The 24,376-nt window shown below is 44.8% G+C and overlaps 1 protein-coding gene across 1 annotated transcript in view; it reads left to right on the top strand.

Annotated features, from left to right (window-relative positions):
- Positions 1-24,376, top strand: part of pou2af1 (POU class 2 homeobox associating factor 1) — a 43,817-nt gene continuing 19,441 nt past the window's right edge. The window contains exon 1 of the mRNA XM_033049523.1: positions 1-153. Coding sequence (XP_032905414.1) covers positions 81-153 — 73 coding nt within the window. The 5' untranslated portion in view covers positions 1-80. The remainder of the gene's footprint in view (positions 154-24,376) is intronic.

The raw sequence follows: 24,376 nt of genomic DNA on the forward strand, positions 1-24,376 counted from the left end.
GACCTCAAGTCTTAGCACCCTGCTCATTCAGTAGCTTGTACACACATCTTCCACTGAAGCACTTTTGTAAGAACTCAGCAATGTCAACACTGTCCGCACCAGAGAGAGATGAGAGAGACTACACCATGGCACAGAAGGTGCACTGGCAAAAACGTGAGTATTGTTTTATACTCTTTAACATGCAGCACGATTTACACGTTTTGTTTGAGTTTAGTTTATTGTCACGTGTATCGAGGTACAGTGAAAAGCTTTTGTTGCCTGCTATCCAGTCAGCGGAAAGACAATACATGATTACAATCGAGCCATTCGCAGTGTACAGAGGCATTTAAACTTACTCCACGTGCAAGTGTCAAAGATTTAAGAGCTGTCTTCAGCTCCGCTTGCCAATAGATAGGAAAGATTTCAAACATAACAAGAACATTCTCACCTATCTAACAAATTTTGTATGTATGAAAGTGCATATTTGTGCATATATGTTAATTCAATAATAATTTTATTTTAATAACAAACTCAAAATGTGGTATTGTGTTATGGACACACCAATGGCTGAAGGGATGACCTCGTGGACTTATATTTAATATTAGAGATTTATTAAATATTCAAAAAATGAAATTATCTTATTGAGATAATGGTTTAATGATCCGACAAGTATGTTATCCACAGATTTATTCTGTTAATTCAAACTCGTCTTAAATCAGGAAAGATGCTTCAAGAAAGTACTAATTTTAGGTTTAAGAAAGAACTGCAGATGCTGGAAAAATCGAAGGTAGACAAAAATGCTGGAGAAACTCAGCGGGTGAGGCAGCATCTATGGAGCGAAGGAATAGGTGACGTTTCGGGTCAAGACCCGAAACGTCACCTATTCCTTCGCTCCATAGATGCTGCCTCACCCGCTGAGTTTCTCCAGCATTTTTGTCTACCTACTAAATTTAGGTTGCTTTAACAGAATGTTAGTAAGGCTTAGCAGTTATACTGTAGAACTATCAGTGGCTATGTGCATCCCATATTAGCAGGGTAAAAATCAATTGAGATAAACATTGGAGAGACAGAAGGCACTTGTCTCCCTTTCCCCTGACTCTCAATCTGAAGAAGGGTCTCGACCCAAAAACGTCACCCATTCCTTCTCTCCAGAGATGCTGCCTGCCCCGCTGAGTTGTCATCCCCCTGTCCCACTTAGGAAACCTGAACGTAAATCTCTGGAGACTTTGCGCCCCCACCCAAGGTTTCCGTGCGGTCCCCGGAGGTTTTTGTCAGTCTCCCTACCTGCTTCCACTACCTGCAACCACATGCAACCTCCGGGAACCGCACGGAAACCTTGGGTGGGGCGCAAAGTCTCCAGAGGTTTCCGTTCTGGTTTCCTAAGTGGGACAGGGGCATTATTTACTCCAGCATTTTGTGTCTCACCTGGAAGTAGTCAGCAGGTTAACAAGGACCTTAACGAGGTATGTGCAGGGAGGAACTGCAGGCACTGGTTTAAACCGAAGAAACACAAAAGAGATACCTTAACGAGGTAGAGTGATTGAAAATGCTGGTTCAGAATTTTGAACCCTACAGATAAAGTTGAGCAGCTACTGAATGACCTTGTGAGCTTTATTTATAGACAGACATGTTGTAAATCTCTGTACCATCAGCTTAAAAAAAAAAAAAAAAAAAAAAACCCAGCAACTACTCAACTCGATGAATAGTTTTGTCTTTCAGTTACCCTGATAATTATACTCTTAGATATTAGTTGACAGAAAATTAATGCATTTGTATAGAATAACAAAGGCATTCAATCTATCTATTGTAATTGAAGTCATGGCCCTGTTCGAACAGCTGACAGAGTATTTTAATGTGGATGAGGTAAGTTTTCATATAAGTGAATAAGTGGAAGTTAATACATTTATTGGCCAAGTATTCGCACACAAGGAATTTGCCTTGGTGTCGTTCAGCAGAAGGTCTCAGTTTTCCTGAGTAAATTGTTTTGAATTTTGAAGTCTTTAATATTTATTTTTCTAATAAGGACTCGTAGGTCTGAGCCATAGTGATATGTTGAGCAGGCTGGGACTCCATTCCTTGGAGTGCAGGAGGATGAAGGGTGATCTTATAGAGGTGTAAAAAATCATGAGAGAAATAGATTGGGTAGAAGCACAGAATCTCTTGCCCAGAGTGGGGGAATCGAGAACCAGACAACATAGGTTTAAGGTGAGTGGGGAAAGATTTAATAGGAATCTGAGGAGTAACTTTTTCACAGAAAGGGTGGTGGGTGTATGGAACAAGCAGCCAGAGGAAATAGTTGAGGCAGAGACTATTGCAATGTTTAAGAAACAGTTAGACTGGTACATGGATAGGACATTTTTAGAGGGATATGGCCCAAACGCAGGCAGGTGGGACTAGTGTAGATGGGACATATTGGTCGGTGTGGGCAAGTTGGGCCGAGGGGCCTGTTTCCACGTTCTATGATTCTATGACTCTAATATAATAATAATGTTTTGTTACATGTCTGCACAAAGACATATATACGTTGTGTGTTTTATATTTTGAGGTTTCTGGAAGATTAATAATTTTCAAGCAGAATGTATGTTGTAAACTTCCCTCTTGTATGTCTTTGTTAAAGAATGGCAACATTTAAGCTAGCGTATCATAGTTACTCTATGAAGCTATGGATACAGTAAATAGGGCATCTTGGTCGGCATGGGCAAGTGGGGCCGAAGGGCCTGTTTCCATGCTGTATAACTGACTAACATTATTTTTTGTTATTTTCCAAATACTTTGCCACATTTGGAGCCGTTTGAAAAATATGAAACAAGTTAGAACGATTACATTATCCTTATTCTCTGGGGGAAATGAAATAGTTAAATATACCAAGAAAGTGTGGGTTTGGATTTGAGGAAACCTTTACTTTCTGAGTCGTTATCCTATTCTGCTCGGGCACCACTGAGTCTCTCAATGTTTTCCAATGTAAAAGCGTAGAAATTGACTTCATTAATTTTTAAAATTCTGAAAAGACACTTTATCAAATCAAACAGGCACTGGCTTAAAAAAATAGAGATATCTCTTTGCAATTCTACAATTTTCATCAATCGATATTTATTGATTAAGTCGTGTGTTTTCACCGTTCACTGAGCAAGAGAAGGTTCTGAGCCATCTCCATCACTGTATCTATATTGTTTAAAGTGCTGTGCGATGTTTAACGCAATCACCTACAATTGAAAGATCTAACTAGCAAAATATACAAAAGAATTGGCCAAAATGAGTGCAGTCAACTCCCACAGATATTCACAGGCATCTGAATCGAGGATTAGTGAGGAGGAAATATTATTCTATGTATAGATTGGCTTGCGGGGGATGTATTATTTTTAGTTGAAATCTATTATTTAACAGAAGATGGACACATAAAGCTGGAGTAACTCAGCGGGTCAGACAGCATCTCTGGGGAATACAAATAGGTGGCGTTTTGGGTGGAGACCCTTCTTCAGAGATGCTGTCTGACCCGCTGAGTTACTCCAGCTCTTTGTGTCTATCTTCAGTTTAAACCAGCAATTCTGCAGTTCCTTCCTACACATATATTTAATTGTCAAACAAGTTCCGTTGTGGGGCGTTAATATTTAATTTTTTCCCCTTGGTAACTGAGGTATGATTCGTGTCGGCTCCTATCATTATTATGGTGATCAAACGGCACCTGTTTGTCGTCAGCTGAGGCTTTCCATTCCTTTCAATTTCCAATCTGCTTTAAAATAATTTTCCAGAGGTAGACTATGCGCGCGTAGGAAATAGATAGCAGATATTGAAGTAGGTATCTAGGCGGGGCAAATTGCCATGGTTGGCTAGGGTCATGCTCAGTTCCAAAACACATTACAGTTGAAAAAACCATTGAATCAGGCGGATTTTTTCCCTTGGTACTGAAGAGGAACTTTGACGGGTAAATGCGGTGCTGAAACACATCCCTCTCACAATCTCGCTGACAGAGACAAAGAAACAAGTTGATTTTGCCAAGAATGTTAGAGTAATGAAGGTATTTTCGAACGCTGTTGGCTGGGTTTATTTATTTCATTCACGGAAACCTAGTGGTAAATTAAAAGGAAAAGATTTGAGGAATAATGGCCAAACACAGGCCAATGGGACTGGCTTAGATGGGCATCTCGGTTGGCTTGGATGAATTGGGCTGTAAAACCCATTCCCCTGCTGAATGACTATGAATTTATCTGTGTTTATGTTAATAGTTTCCAACTTTATCCACTGTTTTCCCAACATCCAACAGATCCCGAGGAACACATTTTGAGTCCCTTTCCAAATTCATTTGCTTTTTACTAGTGAACTATTTCACCTCATCCAGATATTTTGATCAAGATGAGACAATTGATTAGTACGGGTGTCAGGGGTCATGGGGAGAAGGCAGGAGAATAGGGTTGAGAGGGAGAGATAGATCAGCCATGATTGAATGGCAGAGTAGACTCGATGGGCCGAATGGCCTAATTTTGCTCCTATGACTTTATGAACTTATGAAACTCATCTTGCGGAAAGCATGGGCGGAAACTCATTTTACACAACTACATGAAACCATCAAATGCATATTATTAGAAGTAAGAAGTAGTCTTCATCAGAACAAATGTCACCTATTCCTTCTCTCCAGAGATGCTGCCTGACCCGCTGAGTTACCCCAGCTTTTTGTGTCTGTCTTCGGTTTAAGCCAGCAGCTGCAGTTCCTCCCTATACAGAACAAACGTGAATCTAAGTTGTCCAATCCTTACATACAAAGAGATTTTAAGTGTTTAAGAAAGAACTGCAGATGCTGGAAAAATCGAAGGTAGACAAAAATGCTGGAGAAACTCAGCGGGTGAGGCAGGATCTATGGTGAGAAGGAATAGGCGACGTTTTGGGTCGAGACCCTTCTTCAGACTCCAGAGATTTTAAATGATCATCAATTCTGATCCATTGGTGTTTGATAATTTCTTGCCCCCAGTGGACCGCATAGGATTCCATTGCTGACTTGCGGCTTCAGCAACCTCTGTTCAATCCTGACTGACTGTGGAACAGCATCACCCCTCTTCCCATCAGAACTGCCCCCTCCATCAACTCTTTTAAGTCGAGACTTAAAACTCGTCTTTACTCTCAAGCCTTTCTTGACGTCCTCTGAGTGAGGGCTATATGTATGTATTTATGTATGTACGTAATCTATGAACCAATGTTGTATAACGTTAGTACCTCCACCAATGTAAAGCACTTTGGCCAACGAGAGGTGTTTTTTAAATGTGCTATAGAAATAAAAGTGACTTGACTTGACGGCTTCCAACATGCGTGTGTCCACCAGGTTTCTTTCAGGGGCTCTGCTTTCCTCGGCCATTCTAAAGATAGGCATGTTAGTGGTTATTATTATTAATTGACCACTGGTCTGTAGGTGAGTGGGGAGTGGTTGGGAATATGACGAGAATAAAATAGGATTAGCGTAAGGTTGATGTAAATGGACGCTTGATGGTCCGTGTGGACTGGTCTGGCTTTTTCTGTACGTCTCTAATGAGATTAATAGCAACATTTTGGCTTCTTGATATCGCTGCTGAAGCCGATTACAAAATCTAAATCCTCACTCTCGGCACGCAAATGTGAAATTTTTAGTTCAAAATTCAACCAAAGATTACTAGAAGAAATGTCAGGCCTCTGTCTGAACTCTCAAGTTGCTTTTGTTAGTGAAGGAAATTGGAGAGGCAAGAGAAAGGGCCTCCACATTAAAGGATCATAGTATTGAATCCCTCAATGTTCAGAGCTGTGGGCTCTGAGGCAGGAACTTGCAATGCCATATGGGAGTATGGTGAATAGGTATTGCTTCAGGCTTGTTTTCAAGCAGGGAGTCACTGCATCTAATTGCCAATAGGATCATGCCTCTATCATTGTGGTGGAGCGGCTGACAATTTTACATGTAATCCAGCAAAAAGTTTGACTCGAATCAGGATGGCACGGTGGCGCAGCAGTAGAGTTGCTGCCTTACAGCGCCAGGGTCCCGAGTTCGATCCTGACGACGGGTGATGTCTGTACGGAGTTTGTACGTTCTCCCCATGGCCTGCGTGGGTTTTCTCCGGGTGCTCCAGTTTCCTCCCAAGACAATCTGAAGAAGGGTTTCGGCCCGAAATGTTGCCTATTTCCTTCACTCCATAGATGCTGCTGCACCCGCTGAGTTTCTCCAGCATTTTTGTGTATCCTCCCAAGACATACAAGGTTTGTAGGCTAATCCAGGTTCGATACTGCCTGTAAGGAAAATTCATTTTGTTGTCTCTAATTGAGACAATGACAATAAATTTGAATACAATACAATACAATACAATTGGCTTCGGTAAAAATTGTAAATTGTCCCTAGAGTGCAGGATAGTGCTAGTGTGCATGGTGATCGATGGTCGGTGTGGACTCGGTGGGCCAAAGGGAAACAGGCCCTTCAGCTCACCAAGTCCGTGCCAACTAGCAATCCCCATTACACGAGCACACACTAGGCACCATTTACAATCTTTACCACTAATGGAGTGTGGGAGGAAACCAGAGCACTGGAGAAAACCCATGCGGACACAGAGGGAATGCACAAACTATGTACAGACAGCACCCGTAGTCAGGATCGCACCCGAGTCTCTGGCGCTGCAAGGCAGCAACTCTACCGCTTGGGCAAGACACTTCACCCACCTTTGCCTGTGTGTGAATGTGTGTGAATGTGTGTGAATGTGTGTGAATGTGTGTGAGTGATTGGTGGTGGTCGGAGGGGCCGTAGGCACAGAATGGCAGACACGCTTCCGTCAGTCTGCCCCAGGGCAGCTGTGGCTACAGAAGTAGCTTACCACCACCGAGTGTGACTGAGGAGTGAATGAATAATGCGATGTAAAGCGCCTTGAGTATTAGAAAGGCGCTATATAAATCCCATCCATTATTATTATTACCGCTGCGCCACCATATACCGATTCTGATGGGAAGATTCCTCTCAGAGTGTTCACTTCAGCAAAGTTTGGTAAATGGCAAGGCCTTTGCCATTCAGAAAACCGCAATTAAATAATATTGCCACCTTTTATCTGCAGCAATTATTTGGAGTTGATGAAAGAGACACTGATACACTTTCACTGTTATATCCATTCATGTTAAATTGATAGCACACGGGAATGTGGCCATTACACTTCTGCCAGCTCATAGAAAGCTATTGCCAGGTGCAGAAGGAGCACTAATGGGACAGAGCTTGAGGGGGGAATTACAATGCATTGTGTAAAGCAGTGATTAGGTTTTTTTCCCTCCCAATATGTAATTCATCTTCCCAACAATGCACTTCACTCAGATGCCAGAAAGTTAATAAGCAGCGGGCAGCCCAGTGGTAGAGTTGCAGCCTCGCAGCGCCAGGCACCCAGGTTCGATCCTAACTACGGGTCCTGTCTGTATGGAGTCTATACGTTCTCCCCGTGACCTGCATGGGTTTTCCCCAGGTGCTCCGATATCCTCCCACACTCCAAAGAAGTACAGGTTTGTAGGATAATTAGCCTGGTATAAATTGTCCCTAGTGTGTTTATGATAATGTTGGTGTGCAGGCTCGGTGGGTCGAAGGGCCTGATTCTGCACTGTATCTCTAAACTAAACAGTGTAGGAAGGAACTGCAGATGCTGGTTTAACTGAAGATAGACACAAAATGCTGGAGTAACTCAGCGGGTCAGGCAGCATCTCTGGAGAGAAGGAAAGAAGGAGTTGCTGCCTGTCCTGCTGAGTTACTCCAGCAATTTTGTGTCTATCTTGCATTAATAAGCAGCCAATCCTTACCTTTTCTTAATATTTAATGTTTTTTGGTTTGTTCTATGACCAAAGTTACTTACGGTTCTGTAAAGAGAAACAAGTTGGTGGGGAACGTTTGAGAAGGAGAAGTCAACCCTAGCAGTGTTGCATTTGGTTTTCAAGATTTACGCTGTGTGCATTATTCCGGATGATGCCACAGTTTGGCTCTTTTGACCAGAAGAGAACTTTAACTCCCGAGTTGCTAAATTGTACATGTGTGCAGCTTGAGTTTGGTTGCTTTGCACGTTCGAGTGGTCAGGATTACGGTTAAACCTGCCCGATACTGAGCAGGGCCTTCTCTCATGGGAGATCGATTGATGGCACCTGCACGGATGGTCACTGACTTCTGTTCACTCATCTGTAAGCCCTTCCTCTTTCAGCCTAACTCAAGTGTTCACACCAAGACACTGGACCTCAGGGGCAGGATACATATGAGGGAAGTAGGTTTAAAAACTCTGTGTACTGATGAAAACAATGAGGTTTATTTTCTGCCCGTATTTTTAAACTTTTGATTAGGTTTCATTTTCTTAATAACTTAATTAAAAATGAGTTCCACCTCCACACTTGAATGCGTGAAGGGAAAATGATACTGAGGCGTACGCCATAACTTCTTATGGGCCAGTCCCACTTGCGTGACTTTTTCGGTGACTGCCGGCAGCCGTCATAGGTCGTTGCAGGTGGCTGAAAATTTTCAACATGTTGAAAATCCAGCGGCGACCAGAACAAGGTACGACTCTTTGGGCGACTACTCACGACCACACAGGCGTCACCCCGCGACATGTCGCCTGTATGGTCGTGAGTCGTCTCCTCAGTCGCCCAAAGTAATGTAGCGTCTTTCTGGTCGCCGCTGGATTCTCAACATGTTGAACATTTTCGCCGACCTGCAACGACCTATGATGGGTTCCGGCAGTCACCGAAAAAGTTGCGTAAGTGGGACAGGCCCATAACTGTTTTTCCTACTGACGGAGACTGTATGCGGAGAGGCCAATGTTACGTTTGGTTTTCACGCATTAGCCATGAATTTGATACTTGGATTGTGTGTCCTTCCCCTTATTGGATTCTACAGGAGTTGTGATTGCCGTTAATGGAATACCGACGTGTGTGAAATATCAAAACACAATGTTAAAGAGAAAGGGCGATTTCTTTGATTTTAGTTTAGTTTAATGACACCTTGCGGAAGCCGGCCCTTTGGCCCACCGAGTCCGCGCCGACCAGTGTTCACCCCGTGCACTAGCACCATCCGACACACTAGGGACAATTTACAATTTTACCGAAGCTAATTAACCTGCAAACCTGCATGTCTTTGGAGTGTGGGAGTAAACCTGAGCACCCAGGGAAAACCCACGTGGTCACGGGGAGAATGTACAAACTCCGTACAGCCAGCACCCGTAGTCAGGATCGAACCCGGGTCTCTGGCGCTGCGAGGCAGCAACTCTACCGCTGCACCACTGTGCCACCGCTGGATTTCCTTGCAGTTGCCTCTAATTGAGGATATTAGTCCCGTTTTTAAGGATATGAGTGAGTTTGTCCTCATGTTAACCAAGTAAGTGCAGGTAGGACACAAGGCAACGCTGGAATGCAGCAGGATAGCATTCTCCAGGAGCGACACTTGGACTGCGCCTGGCTTGTGAAACTGGATTCATTTATGGGATCTGATATATATTCTGATCTACACCCAGAATGTTGGGTTGGAAAAATTGGTTTAGACCTTGGCCAGGTGGAAAATGAATAGTTGGTTAATTTTTAACGTATGTTATGCCTTGATTCTGAGATAAAGGCAATTCAGATGCTGAGTATATGTCCCCTGTGTGTTCGTTGATTGAATTCAAGTGTAAAGTCAATGATAATGAAGTTGATTTGCACTTGCCAGCATTCGCACGTTGCAGATCTTATAGAGGTGTATTAAAAAAAATCATGAGAGGAATAGATCGAGTGGATGCACTTAGTCTCTTGCCCAGAGTGGGGGAATCTAGGATCAGAGGACATAGGTTTAAGGTGAAGGGGAATAGATTTAATAGGAATCTGAGGGGTAACTTTTTCACACAAAGGGTGCTGTGTGTATGGAACGAGCTGCTAGACAGGAACTATCCCAACGTTAGACAGGTACGTGGATAGGACAAGTTTAGAGGGATATGGACCAAGCACAGGCAGGTGGGACGAGTGTAGCTGGGACATGTTGGCTGGTGTGGGCAAGTTGGGCCGAAGGGCCTGTTTCCACACTGTTACACTCTATGACTATCTCACAAAGCGGGTTTCAGTTCAGGTACACGACAATGATATCAGTCTGTGTCAATGGAGTTTCTACTGCACCTCTCAGACAACAGATGCTGCTTGGGCCATCAATTGGGAAGCAAACTATATCCCTGTTTTAAGAGACGGGCCTTACTAGAGGTGTTGTTGGGAAATCCACTGATTAGTGCAATAGATATCTTTCTCAAGGACCAGATGTATCTCGATTGAGGTGTTTTTAGTTTATCTTAGTTCAGTTTAATTTATTGTCACATGCACTGAGGTACAGCGAAAAGCCTTTGTTGCGTGGTGAACAAGCTCAATCACATCCTTAAAAACGGGATTAAAATCCTCAATCACAGACAATTGCAAGGAAATTCAGATGCGGCACAGTGGTGCAGCGGTAGAGTTGCTGCCTCACAGCGCTCAAGACCCGGGGTTCGATCCTGACTACGGCTGCTGTCTGTACGGAGTTTGCACGTTCTCCTTGTGACTGCGTGCGAGGTCTTTCCCGTTTTGGTGAGCAGCCAAGAGGAAGAGGAAGAACGACCACTCTGACTACTTGTCCTCTGCATCCACTGTGTCAGAGAGACGATATGTCTAACCTCACATCTAGCCCATTAGTCCAGCGTTAGGCCGGGTAAATTGGCCCCACTGCTTCCAAGAGTGTTGAGAACCTCACGAAGAGCTTTCATTATGGTTAGAGATGGCAAAGGTTAGTTGGCACCTGTCCCCCCCACGCTTACATGTGATTACAATACAATTACAATATTTATTGTCATTTGAGCCTCAGTGAGGCTCAAACGAAATTCTGTTTCCACAGCCATACAAACAAAGACAATTTCCTACAGACATACACACAATTTAATTCACACAAACATCCATCACAATGAACCCACTGTGATGGAAGGCAAAGTCTTTTCTCTCCCCTGTTCTCCATTTCTCTCCCGATGTCCAAGCCCCAGGTGGGCGATGATAAGTCCCACGGCCATTTTAGGCCGTGCCGGGCGATTTACGGCCCCGCTCCCGGTCTAAAAGTCACAATGTTGGAGCCCCCGGCGGGCGCTGTAATGTCCCACGGCCATGAAGCCGCGCCGGGCGATGTATGGCCCCGCTCCGGGTCGTTCCAACCCCGCGACACGGGCTGGAGAAGTCGCGTTGCGGGAGCTCCGGGAAGCGGTCTCTCCACCCGGACCCGCGAGCTCCCGATGTGCCAGTCCACCGGACCTGCGGCTGCGTTGCGTTGCTTGCAGATGCCACTGGCATGCATGGTGGCTTGCACTACTGCACATTAGACATGCCCTCCCTTGAGTCTTCACAGGAAACCAGCAAAGCACCAATTTAATGCATGTTTCTACCAACATGCCTGAGTCACGATGCCTCAGCTTGTCACAATCTGCTGGGCAGCAAGCCACCTGGGATTATTGAGTTGAGTTTAATTTATTGTCACATGTACCAAGGTACAGTGGAAAGATTTTTTAAGAAGGAACTGCAGATACTGGAAAATCGAAGGTAGACAAAAGTGCTGGAGAAACTCAGTGGGTGCAGCAGCATCTATGGAGCGAAGGAAATAGGCAACGTTTCAGGCCGAAACCGAAGGGTTTCGGCCCGAAACGTTGCCTATTTCCTTCGCTCCATAGATGCTGCTGCACCCGCTGAGTTTCTCCAGCACTTTTGTCTACCTACAGTGAAAATATTTTTGTTACATGCTATCCAGTCGGCATAAAGACTATACATGATTACAATCGAGCTGTTCACAGTGTACAGATACAGGATAAAGGGTATAAGGTTTAGTGCAAAATAAAGTCCAGTAAAGTCTGATTAAAGATAGTTCTACATTTTATTTAAGAAGGAACTGCAGATGCTGGAAAAATTGAAGGTAGACAAAGATTTGGGAGAAACTCAGCGGGTGAGGCAGCATCTATGGAGCGAAGGAATAGGTGACCGTTTTGGGTCGAGACCCTTCTTCAGACATAGATAGTTCTACGGTCTCCAATGAGGTAGATGGGAGGTCAGGACCACTCTGGTTGGTGAGAGGATGGTTCAGTTGCCTGTTAACAATTTAACTCATCTGCCATGGTGCTGGGTAGAATCTTTACCATGCCTACAGTTCTCTGTGAAGCAAAGTGTCAGGGGTTATGGGGAGAAGGCAGGAGAATGGGGTTAGGAAGGAGAGATAGATCAGCCATGATTGAATGGCGGAGTAGACTTGTTGGGGCGAATGGCCTAATTCTACTCCTATCACTTATGACCTTATAACAGAGACTGACGCACAACTCCTACTGAAAGGCCCCTCTCCAAGAGTAAGCTCAGCCTTCCTGTTACCACTAAAGCCATTGCCGTTTTCAACCGGACTGATGGATTGAAAGATACAGCATGGAAACAGGCCCTTCGGCCCACCGAGTCTATTCCGACCATTGATTACCCAGTACTTTGCCTGCACAGTGAATTCCAAGTTAGGCATGTGCGAGCTGAATTACTTATTTAACAGGTCCAAACATATTAAATTACATGCCGTAGGTGGAATAACTACTTGAAACTATTTTAAGGAGCCTCAAGCATTGACCAACATGACACAGTGCTTTACATAAATGTATTGACTGAACACAGTATTGATTACAATGTACACAACTCAAATGATTCTTTGTGTAGGAAGGAACTGCAGATGCTGATTTAAACCGAAGATAGACACAAAATGCTGGAGTAACTCAGCGGGACAGGCAGCATCTCTGGAGAGAGAATGGGTGACGTTTCATGTCTCGACCCTTCTTTAGACTCTGTACTGTGTACAGTTTTTGGTGTTTCCTTTCTGAAGAAAATAGTTGCAGGAGTAAACCATTCAGCCCTTCGAGCCAGCACCGCCATTCAATATGATCATGGCTGTTCATCCAAAATCAGTTCCTGCTTTCTCCCCATATCCCTTGATTCCGTTAGCCCAAAGAGCTGCAGGACTGTATATCTCACTATATCTAAATAAAGGAAGGTTTAAAATGATTCTTTAACTTGGTGAGTTTATTTTTCTTTAAATATCAACTTCCTGTGCTGAACCTAACGTGGCAGCTCAGGCATCTTGTGTGTGTGTTGCCGACACCGGTGTTTCACAATCATTGTCTGCTCTCTTCAGATGGTATCAGAATCACTGTAGTAAAGTTAAGGAGTTGGAAATGATGTCAAAAACAATAGCTGGTTACATGGAACCCACTATGTGCAGGAAGGCTGGAGGTCCCGTATCATCCAAGTCTATCTCGCCTGCATCTTCAGACACTGTTATCTGTGATATTTGTTTTACAGCTGTTCCAACGGCCCGGTACAGCTCTTGCCAACTATGTCCTAGTGTCAAAATATTACCTTGGACTGAGAGGAAGACAGAGAGAGTTAGACGCAGAGAGTTGGGGAGGGAGAGACAATAGACAATAGACAATAGGTGCAGGAGGAGGCCATTCGGCCCTTCGAGCCAGCACCGCCATTCAATGTGATCATGGCTGATCATCCCCAATCAGTACCCCGTTCCTGCCTTCTCACCGAGAGACGGGGAGAGTTAGGGAGCGAGAGAGGAAGAGATGGAGGGAGAGGGGGAGGGGGAGAGGGAGAGGGTGGGGTGGGGGAGAGAGAGGGAGGGGGGGGAGGGAGAGAAGGAGGGGGGAGAGAGGGAGAGAGGGAGAGACTAATAATATTTGGTGTGGATGAATGTCTTGGGATGCCCACTCTCTGACCCTTGCTATTCCCAGCACCAAGCAGGATCAGAGCACATGACTCACGATCGTACACACAGCCACCGTCAGTTCAAGCTGGAAACAGTTACTCTCGTCACGTTTGCTTCTGGCTTGTCCTTTACCCAACATGTGACAATTGCCACTGGAGACGATTGACCATAATTTTCCTTCGCGAAGCCGTGAATCACCCCGGCAATCATTGATCGTCTCGCCAACGTGAATAATTCCGATGGCGAATGGATCATTCCGACAGCTAAACTGTGCACACACCTTTTCCTCCATGAGTCGCCACCTTTGATATCGTTCTGAGGGTATACCACAATACCTCAAAGCATCGACCTCCCATTTCCTGTTCTCGAGGGGATCCTGTGACTTATATGGTCTGCAGTGACATATTTCTGAGAATCATCTGCACTCATTTCCTGCCACCCTGTCTTGTTGCTACTGTTGCGTTGACTTCAGAGAAAACAGTGAACAGGCCCAGTTGACAATCAGTGAGGGTTAGCAAAGAAATTAGCAGAATATTCAGAGTTCAGACAATCTGATAGATCTCGGTGGAAGGTTGCATGCCATAACATTGGTAGATTTCACCAGCATCTGCTTGCATAACAACATTAGCCAACTTAGTGAAAGGCCTGGGATAGAGTGGATGTGGAGAGGATGTTCCCACTAGTGGAAGAGTCCAGGACCAGAGACCATGGCCTCAATATAAGGACGTACCTTTAGGAAGGAGATGAGAAGGAATTTCTTTAGTCAGAGGGTGGTGAATCTGTGGAATTCATGGCCACAGATGGCTGTGGAGGTCAAGTCGATGGAGATTTTATTTAGGTGGAGATTGACAGATTCTTGATCAGTACGGGTGTCAGGGGTTATGGGGAGAAGGCAGGGGAATGGGGTTGAGAGGGAAAGATAGATCAGCCATGATTCAAAAGCAGAGTAGACTTGATGGGCCGAATGGCTTCATTCTGATCCCAGAATCTATGAACTTATGAACCTGTACATTCAATTGGGACTCAGTCAAAGAAGGCTTTGAGAAATGTCAAAAGATTAGAGATACGCAGAGTGGTTTAAGGAAGGAAATCTAAGGCGTGGGGCTAATTTCACTGCCAATCATTTAGGAAGATAGACACAAAATCCAGGAGTAACTCAGTGGTGCAGCAGCATCTCTGAAGAAAGGGAATAGGTGAAGTTTCGGGTTGGAACCCTTCTTCCGACTGGTTTGTAGAATCAGAATGATTTAGGAATGCAGAGATCTCACAGGATTGTGGCAATGGAGAGAAGGATAAGACCATGGTCAGATCTGAACCTGACTGTCAGAATTTCAAGATGTAGCAGGATCCTGAGAAGAAGCATGGAATAGATGAGAGTGGAGATAACTATGACCGGCACTAGAATTTGAGGAGCGGAAAAGTAATCAGGCAATGGAATCATAGTCGGACAGCATGGAAATAGCCCTTTAGCTCAGCTTGCCCACACCGGACAACATGTCCCATCTACACTAGTCCCACCTGCCCGCGTTTGGCCCACATCCTCCTAAACCTGCCCTATCCATGTACCTGTCTCAATGTTTCTTAAATGTTGAGATAGTACCTGCCTCAACTACCTCCTCAGTTGAACTTCCTAAAGGACCAGATATATTAGTGTTGTGGAGTTGGAAGCATCTCCTAGCCGGCTCCACAATGTATGTCCAGCATTGCGAGAATTGAAAGCTAAACACAGCTTTCAATTAAAATCGGGCTTGAAATCCTCAGCTTGATTCGGAAAAGGTGGAGCTGTTCCACTCGTGTGATGAGTCACATCTTGGTTATTATTAATTCTCTCTTGGGAGATGAGCATTGCTGACATGGTGTATGGGTTATGGTCTTGACAAGACCATAGAAATGTAATTGCATGGCACTTTTTATTTCAGAATTTGAGAAAGTATTGTGGATAAATACAGGCTATTTTGAGTTATTTTAGTTTAGTTTAGAGATACAGCACGGAAACAGGCCCTTCGGCCCACCGACTCTGCACCGACCAGCGAATCCCCGCACATAAACACCATCCTGCACGAGGGACAATTTCTACATCTATACCAAGCCAATTAACCCACAGACCTGTACGTCTTTGGAGAGTGGGAGGAAACCGAAGTTCTCGAAAAAAAAGGCCACGCAGGTCACGGGGAGAACATACAAACTCCATACAGACAGCACCCGTGGACAGGATCGAACCCGGGTCTCTGACATTGTAAGCGCTGTAAGGCAGCAACTCTGCGCTGCGCACCGTTCTGCCTTATTTTGGAACTTAATTTGTGTTCTTCCCAATGTGACTCCAATTTGCATATCCGACATGATTTCAACATCAGATTCGCATGAAATGATAACATTCCCTTTTGAATTTTTATCAGGGAAAAAAAAATTGGGTAAGATCCCAAAATTGACCAGGATCGACCATGTTTACCATCTCTCCCCTGGTCCTCCATCCCTCCGTCTCTCAACCTAACACACCCACTTGTAGTGCCCATGGCCCAAGGTCTCTAACGTTCTGAGATTCTATCCTCAACAATCCTTTGATTGCTTGACCCTGGTCCCCGGCTCAGGTGCTAATGACGTTCCTGGTAGTGATCCCATGTCCAAATCAGTCATTGGCACCACCTCGGTCACTCGAAACGAGTGTGACTGTCCTCTCATGGAGGATGCCTGTGCGTGACTTTGTTTAACGTGGGGAGACTGGTGTACAGGCAGCCACCACACGGTCCTTGACAGATCTGGGTCAGGATCCAGTGGCATGGAGTCCAAGACGACCGGAGACCCTTTTCTGCTGCAGCCTTCATCCGCCTTCCCAGCCGTTGTGACGCTCCACTAAGGTCAGCCATCGTCCTCCGCCTGTTCCACCGTTGAGGTCTTGGTTGGATTGCTCTTTGTCAGAGACCTCCCCCTCGACATTACCGCCATGGGTGGCCCTACCAGGAGCGTAGCTCCAGACGGCATCGCTCTCAGGATCTCAGGTCCACACAAGCTTCTCCACCACGACAAGGTGACAATCCACGGACAACCTTACAACCTCTATAGAGAACTACAAATCCAGGGATCTGGAGACTAGCTGCATTATAGAGTCACACAGTCATAGAGTCAGACAGCACAGAAAGAAGCCCTTCGGCCCTGCTTGCCCATGCTAACCAAGGTGCCCCACCCTACACCCTCTGACTAAAGAAATTCCTCCTGATCTTCCTAAAGAAATGTCCTTTAATTCTGAGGCTATGACCTCTGGTCCGAGACACTCCCACTGCTGGAAACATCCTCTTTACATCCACTATATCCAGGTCACTGACTCTACATCAGAACAAGGTCAGCATTTATTGCCCAATCCTCCAGGAAAGGCTGGGAGCCTTAATAAATTCTGGTAACTTTAATGAAGGTTCTTCCGCAGTGCTGATGGAGAGGGAGTTAGACCCAGTAACGATGAACTGTTGATAGTTTTCCAGGTCAGGATGGTGCTTGTGTGGAGGGTGTTTCCATGCTCCCAAAATCCTTGTCATAGAGTCAAGTCAAGTCAAGTCAAGTTTATTTGTCACATACACATACGAGATGTGCAGTGAAATGAAAGTGGCAATGCTCGCGGACTTTTGTGCAAAAGACAAACAACCAAACAACCAAACAAACTATAAACACAATCATAACACACATATTCTTTTACATAATAAATAATGGAAGGAAAAAGTTCAGTAGATTTAGTCCCTGGTGAGAAAGGCGTTTACAGTCCGAATAGCCTCTGGGAAGAAACTCCTTCTCAACCTCTCCGTTCTCACCGCATGGCAACGGAGGCGTTTGCCTGACCGTAGCAGCTGGAACAGTCCGTTGCAGGGGTGGAAGGGGTCTCTCATGATATTGTTGGCTCTGGAGTTGCACCTCCTGATGTATAGTTCCTGCAGGGGGGTGAGTGAAGTTCCCATAGTGCGTTCGGCCGAACGCACTACTCTCTGCATAAAGTCATAGAGTGATACAGTGGGGAAACAGGCCTTTCGGCCCAACTTTCCACACCGGCCAACGTGTCCCAGCTACACTAGTCCCACCTGCTTGCGTTTGGTCAATATCCCTCCAAACCTTTCCTATCCATGTACCTGTCTAACTGTTTATGAAATGTTGGGATAGTCCCTGCCTCAACTACCTACTCCGTACATCCGCCACTCTTTGTATGAAAAAGTTACCCCTCGCATTCCTTTTATCCTTGCTGATAGATGCTAGGATTCATTCCTCTCATGAAGTTTTGGGAGAAATTAGCCTCAGTTACTAACGTAAATGCATTTTGTAGATGGTACGCATTAGAGTCAATGGAGGGAATGAATGTCTGGGGTCTCCTTCTTTTCGAGTCCATCTTGTTACAAATGTTGAGCTCGCTGTCATCGTCCGTCCTGAAAAGGACGCAAGCTTCCGGCGACAATCAGTGGGAGCCGTCACTTGTTGCAATAGATGATGGTGGTAGCAGAATTAGCTCAGGATACTTCCAGTTTCCAGCTCAGAGAGTGAGACACTTCAGGAGAGTTGCTGGAGCTACACTCATCCAGGCAAGTGGAAAGTATTCCATCATACACCTGACGTGCGTCTCGTAGTTGGTGGAAAGTTATTGGGGTGTCAAGAGGTGAGTCACTAATGCAGGATGCCCATTACTCACTCATTTCCCCCCAGTTCCAAACATCTAGATATTATCAAGATAAAATTGTTATGCCTCATTCTCTCCACTGCATGAGTGGTCTCATCAGACCTATGGTCAAAGGTGACTCACAATAGACAATAGGCAATAGGTGCAGGAGTAGGCCATTCGGCCCTTCGAGCCAGCACCGCCATTCAATATGATCATGGCTGATCGTCCCCAATCAGTACCCCGTTCCTGCCTTCTCCCCATATCCCCTGACTCCGCTATCTTTAAGAGCCCTATCTAGCTCTCTCTTGAAAGTATCATAATTTTATATACTTTTATCAAATTTCCCCCCAACCTCTGATGTTCCATAGAAAACAATCCTTCTACCTTTTATTTCTGAAGGAATAAATTGTCTGGCACAACTGGCACTTCGGGGAGACCAGGTGATTGTCTGGCACTTCGGGGAGACCAGGTGACAGTTTTGCCGAACATTTGCGCGTGGTCGTCCAAGGCCTGCTAGATTTCCAGGTCACTTCCCATTCCCACACGGACATTTCTGTCCTGGGCCTCCTCCATTGCCACGCACAATCTGCACCTAATCTTCTGCTTGGGCTGCTTACAACCCAACCGGTGGCGCAGCGGTAGAGTTGCTGCCTTGCAGCCGCAGAGACCCGGGTTCGATCCCGACTACGGGTGCTGTCTGTACGGAGTTTGTACGTTCTCCCTGCGACCAGCTTGGGTGTTCCCTGGCTGTTTCCTTCCACACTCCAAAGACATACAGGTATGTAGGTTAATTGGCTTGGTATAATTGTAAATTGTCCCTAGTGTGTGTGGGATATTGTTAGTGTGCTTGGCAAGTGATAGGTGGATACAGGTGAGGGGGGGCTTTGGCAGAAGGGTGGACAAAGACTAGACATGAAAAGCAGACGAGAGGGTGACAATGAATGGTAAAGCCTGTGGGAGAGATGTAGGTGGAAGGGTCGGGAGGGAGGGAGAGAGGAGGCAGGGGAGGCAGGATAGTGGGAAAAATGGGGGGCATCAGGGTTGGGGGAGGGGGCACAAGAAAACAAGGGGGAAAGAAAGGGGGGTTGATAACCAAAATTGGAGAATTCAATGTTCATGCTTTGGTTTAATTCAATTTAGAGATACAGTGCGGAAACAGGCCCTTCGGCCCACTGAGTCCGTGCCGACCGATCCCCATATACTAGCACTATGCTACAGACAAGGGACAATTTACAATTCTTACCAAAGCCAATGAACCTACAAACCTGTACGTCACTGGAATGTGGGAGAACATACACACTCCATACAGACAGCGCCCGTAGTCAGGATCGAACCTGGGTCACTGGCGCTGTGAGGCAGCAACTCTACTGCTGCGCCACCGTGCTGTAGCAAAGATTATTTTAAAGAATAATAAAAATCAGACTGCTCGCTTAGCCTTGAAATATAACACTGGCTGGCTTTGTTTAAACTATTGCCTATTGTGCCCTTCAGCTGTATTGGCAAATCCATCTGGAAACGGGACAAGTTCCCTTGGGATCCTGCGTCCGATCTCTGCTCCTCTGGGATCCAGGGAGCTAGAGTAGTCCTGCAACTGATTCTTCAGTGGGTGATGGGTCACTCTAACTCAGTGCACGTGGCAATAGAGTAAACTAACTAAAGGGCCTGTCCCACTGTACCAGGTAATTCAAAAGCTCTTCCGAGTTTAAAAAAAATCAAACTCATGGTAAATACGTAGAATGTACGTAGTGGCTACGTCGGAGCTCGTGGATGTCTCGTAGTGGCTCGTAACGCTGACGGCAGGTACTCGGGAAACGCGCTAACTCGTGAAGTTTTTTTCGGCACTGTGAAAAATGTCCACGAGTCCACGAGTACCTACGAGCGGCTATTACCGTAATTCTCCGAGTTCGAATCAGGGGAAAGTCGGGAGAACTCCTACACACACTAACACTATCCCTGCACACTAACACTATCCTACACACACTAACACTATCCTACACACACTAACACTATCCTACACACACTAACACTATCCCTGCACACTAACACTATCCCTGCACACTAACACTATCCTACACACACTAACACTATCCTACACACACTAACACTATCCTACACACACTAACACTATCCCCGCTCACTAACACTATCCTACACACACTAACACTATCCCCGCTCACTAACACTATCCTACACACACTAACACTATCCTGCACACACTAACACTATCCTGCACACACTAACACTATCCTGCACACACTAACACTCTCCTGCACACACTAACACTATCCCCGCTCACTAACACTATCCCCGCTCACTAACACTATCCTTCACACACTGACACTATCCTACACACACTAACACTATCCTACACACACTAACACTATCCTACACACACTAACATTATCCCCGCTCACTAACACTATCCCCGTACACTAACACTATCCCCGTACACTAACACTATCCCCGTACACTAACACTATCCTACACACACGAGGGACCATTTTTACCTTTGTTTTAATACCAAGCCAATTGTTTTAATACCAAGCCTCACTGCTGCTCTGCCCTCGATTATCACCATGCAATTGAACCTTCCAAAGCTGCATTAGAGCAACCATTTCATGGTTTAATTATATTGAATTATAATGCCTTTAAAAACATCAACCAAATGCCAAATTGCTACAATTGGTTCAAATGTATATATTTTATTGTGAGCAGATAAAACGTTCTTAAGATTATTTCTTAATAATGTCTGACGTATTGTTATACATAATGGCAATGTGATAATTCCACATCTGCAACTAATCCATCATCAATACTAAACACAAGAAGATTTAAAGTGAAAGCTTGATTATCATTACCACTGTTCCAGTGATGAAAGCTACAGTCTAATCCTGGCTCAGATGGTTTACTATGAACGCTTTGGTTGAATTCCAACATGGTAATCACTTCCAAGAAACCTTCAATGGATCTGCACATCAGCAGTAAGCTTATCTCAAGTTGTAGCGATGATTCACTGCTGTACATACACCATTCTATCAAATTACAGCCTTGTTTTCATTGAGTGCCTGTGTATTCCCAGCCACAAACATAGAACGTAGAACAGTACAGTGCAGCACAGGTACAGGCCCTTTGACCCACAATGTCTATGCCAAACATAATGCCCAGACCAGCTCTTAGGTGCTTGCCCATAATCCATACCCCTCTATTCCCTGCATATCGACATACCTAACCGAAAGTCTCTTTAAACCTACCCATCTCACCCACTCAGCTTCCTGGAATAAAGTCGTAGTCTGCCCAACCTCTCCCTATATTGCTCAACCCCATGAATCCTGGCAACACAATCTTTGTACTCTTTCCAGTTTAACATCATCCTTCCTATAATCGGGTGACCAAAATGAACACAATGGTTCAATGGTCTTTTATGTGTCACCATTTGAGGTGCAGTAAAATTTGATTTACAATACAGTCATACCAGAAAAATCCCCAAAAAACCCACTCCACATGCAGCCTCACCAACATCTTGTAAAGCTGTACCATAATGCGGCTGTCCCACTGTACGAGCTAATTCAAGAGTTCTCCCGAGTTTCCCCTGATTCGAACTCGGAGAATTACGGTAATAGCCGCTCGTAGGCACTCGGGGCTCTCGTGGACATTTTTCAACACGTTGAAAAATCTTCACGAGTCTTCCCGTGCTTACCGCTTTTCCCGAGTACCTGCGGTTATCGTTACGAGCCGCTAAGAGACGTCCCGAGCTCCGACGTAAACCGCTACGTACATTCTACGTGCTTACCACGAGTTTGATTTTTTTTCTAAACTCGGGAGAGCTCTTGGGTATACTCGTATAGTGGGACAGGCCCTTAACTTCTACACTCAATGCCCCGACTGATAAAGGCCAATGAACCAAAAGCCTTCTTGACCACCATATCTAGCTGTGACAATGTAGACAATGATTCCTAGCATCATTCGCGTAAACCTCTTCTGGACTCTCTCCAACACCAGCACATCCTTCCTCAGATATTGGGCCCAAAACAGCTCACAATACTCCAAATGTGGTCTGATCAGTTGCTTATAAAGCCTCAGCAGGACATCCCTGTTTTTGTGACAAATGAAATTGACTTTGACTTTGACTTTGTATTCCAGTCTTCTTGAAATAAATGCTAGCATCGCATTCACCTTCCTTACTACTGATTCAACTTGCAAATTAACTTTTTGGGAATCTTGCACCAGCACCCCCTAGTCCCTTTGGACATCCGAATACTGAATTAAGTGTTGGGTTGGGTTGAGTGTTGGGTTGAGATTCGTCTGATGAAGGGTCTCCACCTGAAACGTCACCTATTCCTTTTCTCAAGAGATGCTGCCTGATCAGCTGAGTCAATACGGCACTTTGCATCTGAAAACTCAGACGGGTTATTCTGAGAGAATTGGAATGGACACAGATGCAGTCTTAGCCAATTCGAAAGTGGACACTGATTAACGTCATCAAACATGAACGATTGCACTATTTAAGTAAGAGAGAGGATGTCTGGGTTCAAATGAAGGGAACTGAAATATCGATGGTTAGTATTTTTGATATTTTTCAGGTTTTGGTTGCTGTTCAGTCTAAAATAAGAAATTCATGTTCGTCACAGAGATTTACGGGAAGAAGATTGCTCATCCTTTTCAGAATTAAAGTGTAAATTTGGATACACACACGAACACAATTAACAAAAACTAAATCCTGGTTACGCAGTTCAAAATAAAATTGGACTTAGTCTCCAATTAAATAATATCTAATTTAATATAATGTTTAAGAAAGAACTGCAGATGCTGGAAAAATCGAAGGTAGACAAAAATGCTGGCGAAACTCGGCGGGTGAGGCAGCATCTATGGAGCAAAGGAATAGGCGACGTTTCGGGTTCTTCAGACACAAGGGTCTCGACCCGAAACGTCACCTATTCGTTTGCTCCATAGATGCTGCCTCACCTGCTGAGTTTCTCCAGCAATTTAGATTTAATATAATAATATGTTGTGGCTTTGATTAGTGTAAATTGGTGGTGAGCAGTCAGCAGTGACTCAGTGGACTTGTTTCCATGCTATATTTCTCTGACCACCCACTCTTGACATTCAATGGCATTATCATGGTCCAGTCCTTCACTGTTTACCTACATGAGGTCACTATTCATTAGAAACAGTCCTGAACCAACCACTGTGGTTTAAAAAAAAAAAGACAGAGTGCTGGAGTAACTCAGCGGGTCAGGGAGCATCTCTGGAGAACATGGATCGGTGGCGTTTCATGTTGGGACCCTTCTTCTGATTCTTCCAAAAGGGAAAATAGGTGCTCGGTTTTTTACACAGTGAAGGCCGACCCAGTGCCGTGGTGGTAGAGTTGCTGCCTTACAGCGCTTAAGACCCGGGTTCGATCCTGACTAAGGGTGCTGTCTATACACCCATACAACCCATACACCCATACAACCTGCTCTCTCTTCACATTGTGTTTTTGATTTTCTGTTTTTGGACTGAATTCTGTTTTTAATTTGTGTCTGTGTGATGTCTTTATTATTTATTTTATTCTGATTATATGTTTATATTCCTGTTAATCTATGTAAGGTGTCCTTGAGATGTCTGAAAGGCGCCCAATAAATAAAATTTATTATTATTATTATTATTATACACAGTCTCATTTTCACGGCTAGATTTGTACATTTGTACGCTTGCGTGGGTTATCTCTGAGAACTTTGGTTTCATCCCACACTCCAAAGACGTAGAGGTTTGTGGGTTAAGTGCCTTGGTATAATCTTTTTTTAATTGTCCCTAGTGTAGAATAGTGTTAATGTGCGGCAGATCGCTGGTCGGCGCAGATCCAGTGGGCCAAAGGTCATAAGGTCATGTGATAGAAGCAGAATTATGGCTGACCTATCTCTCCCTCCTAACCCCATTCTCCTGCCTTCTCCCCATAACCCCTGACACCCGTACTAATCAAGAATCCATCTATCTCTGTTATAAATATATCCACTGACTTGGCCTCCACAGCCTTCTGTGGCAAAGAATTCCACAGATTCACCGTCCCCTGA

This window comes from Amblyraja radiata, chromosome 33 (genome assembly GCF_010909765.2).
Source record: "Amblyraja radiata isolate CabotCenter1 chromosome 33, sAmbRad1.1.pri, whole genome shotgun sequence".
In the NCBI taxonomy this organism is placed as follows: domain Eukaryota; kingdom Metazoa; phylum Chordata; class Chondrichthyes; order Rajiformes; family Rajidae; genus Amblyraja; species Amblyraja radiata.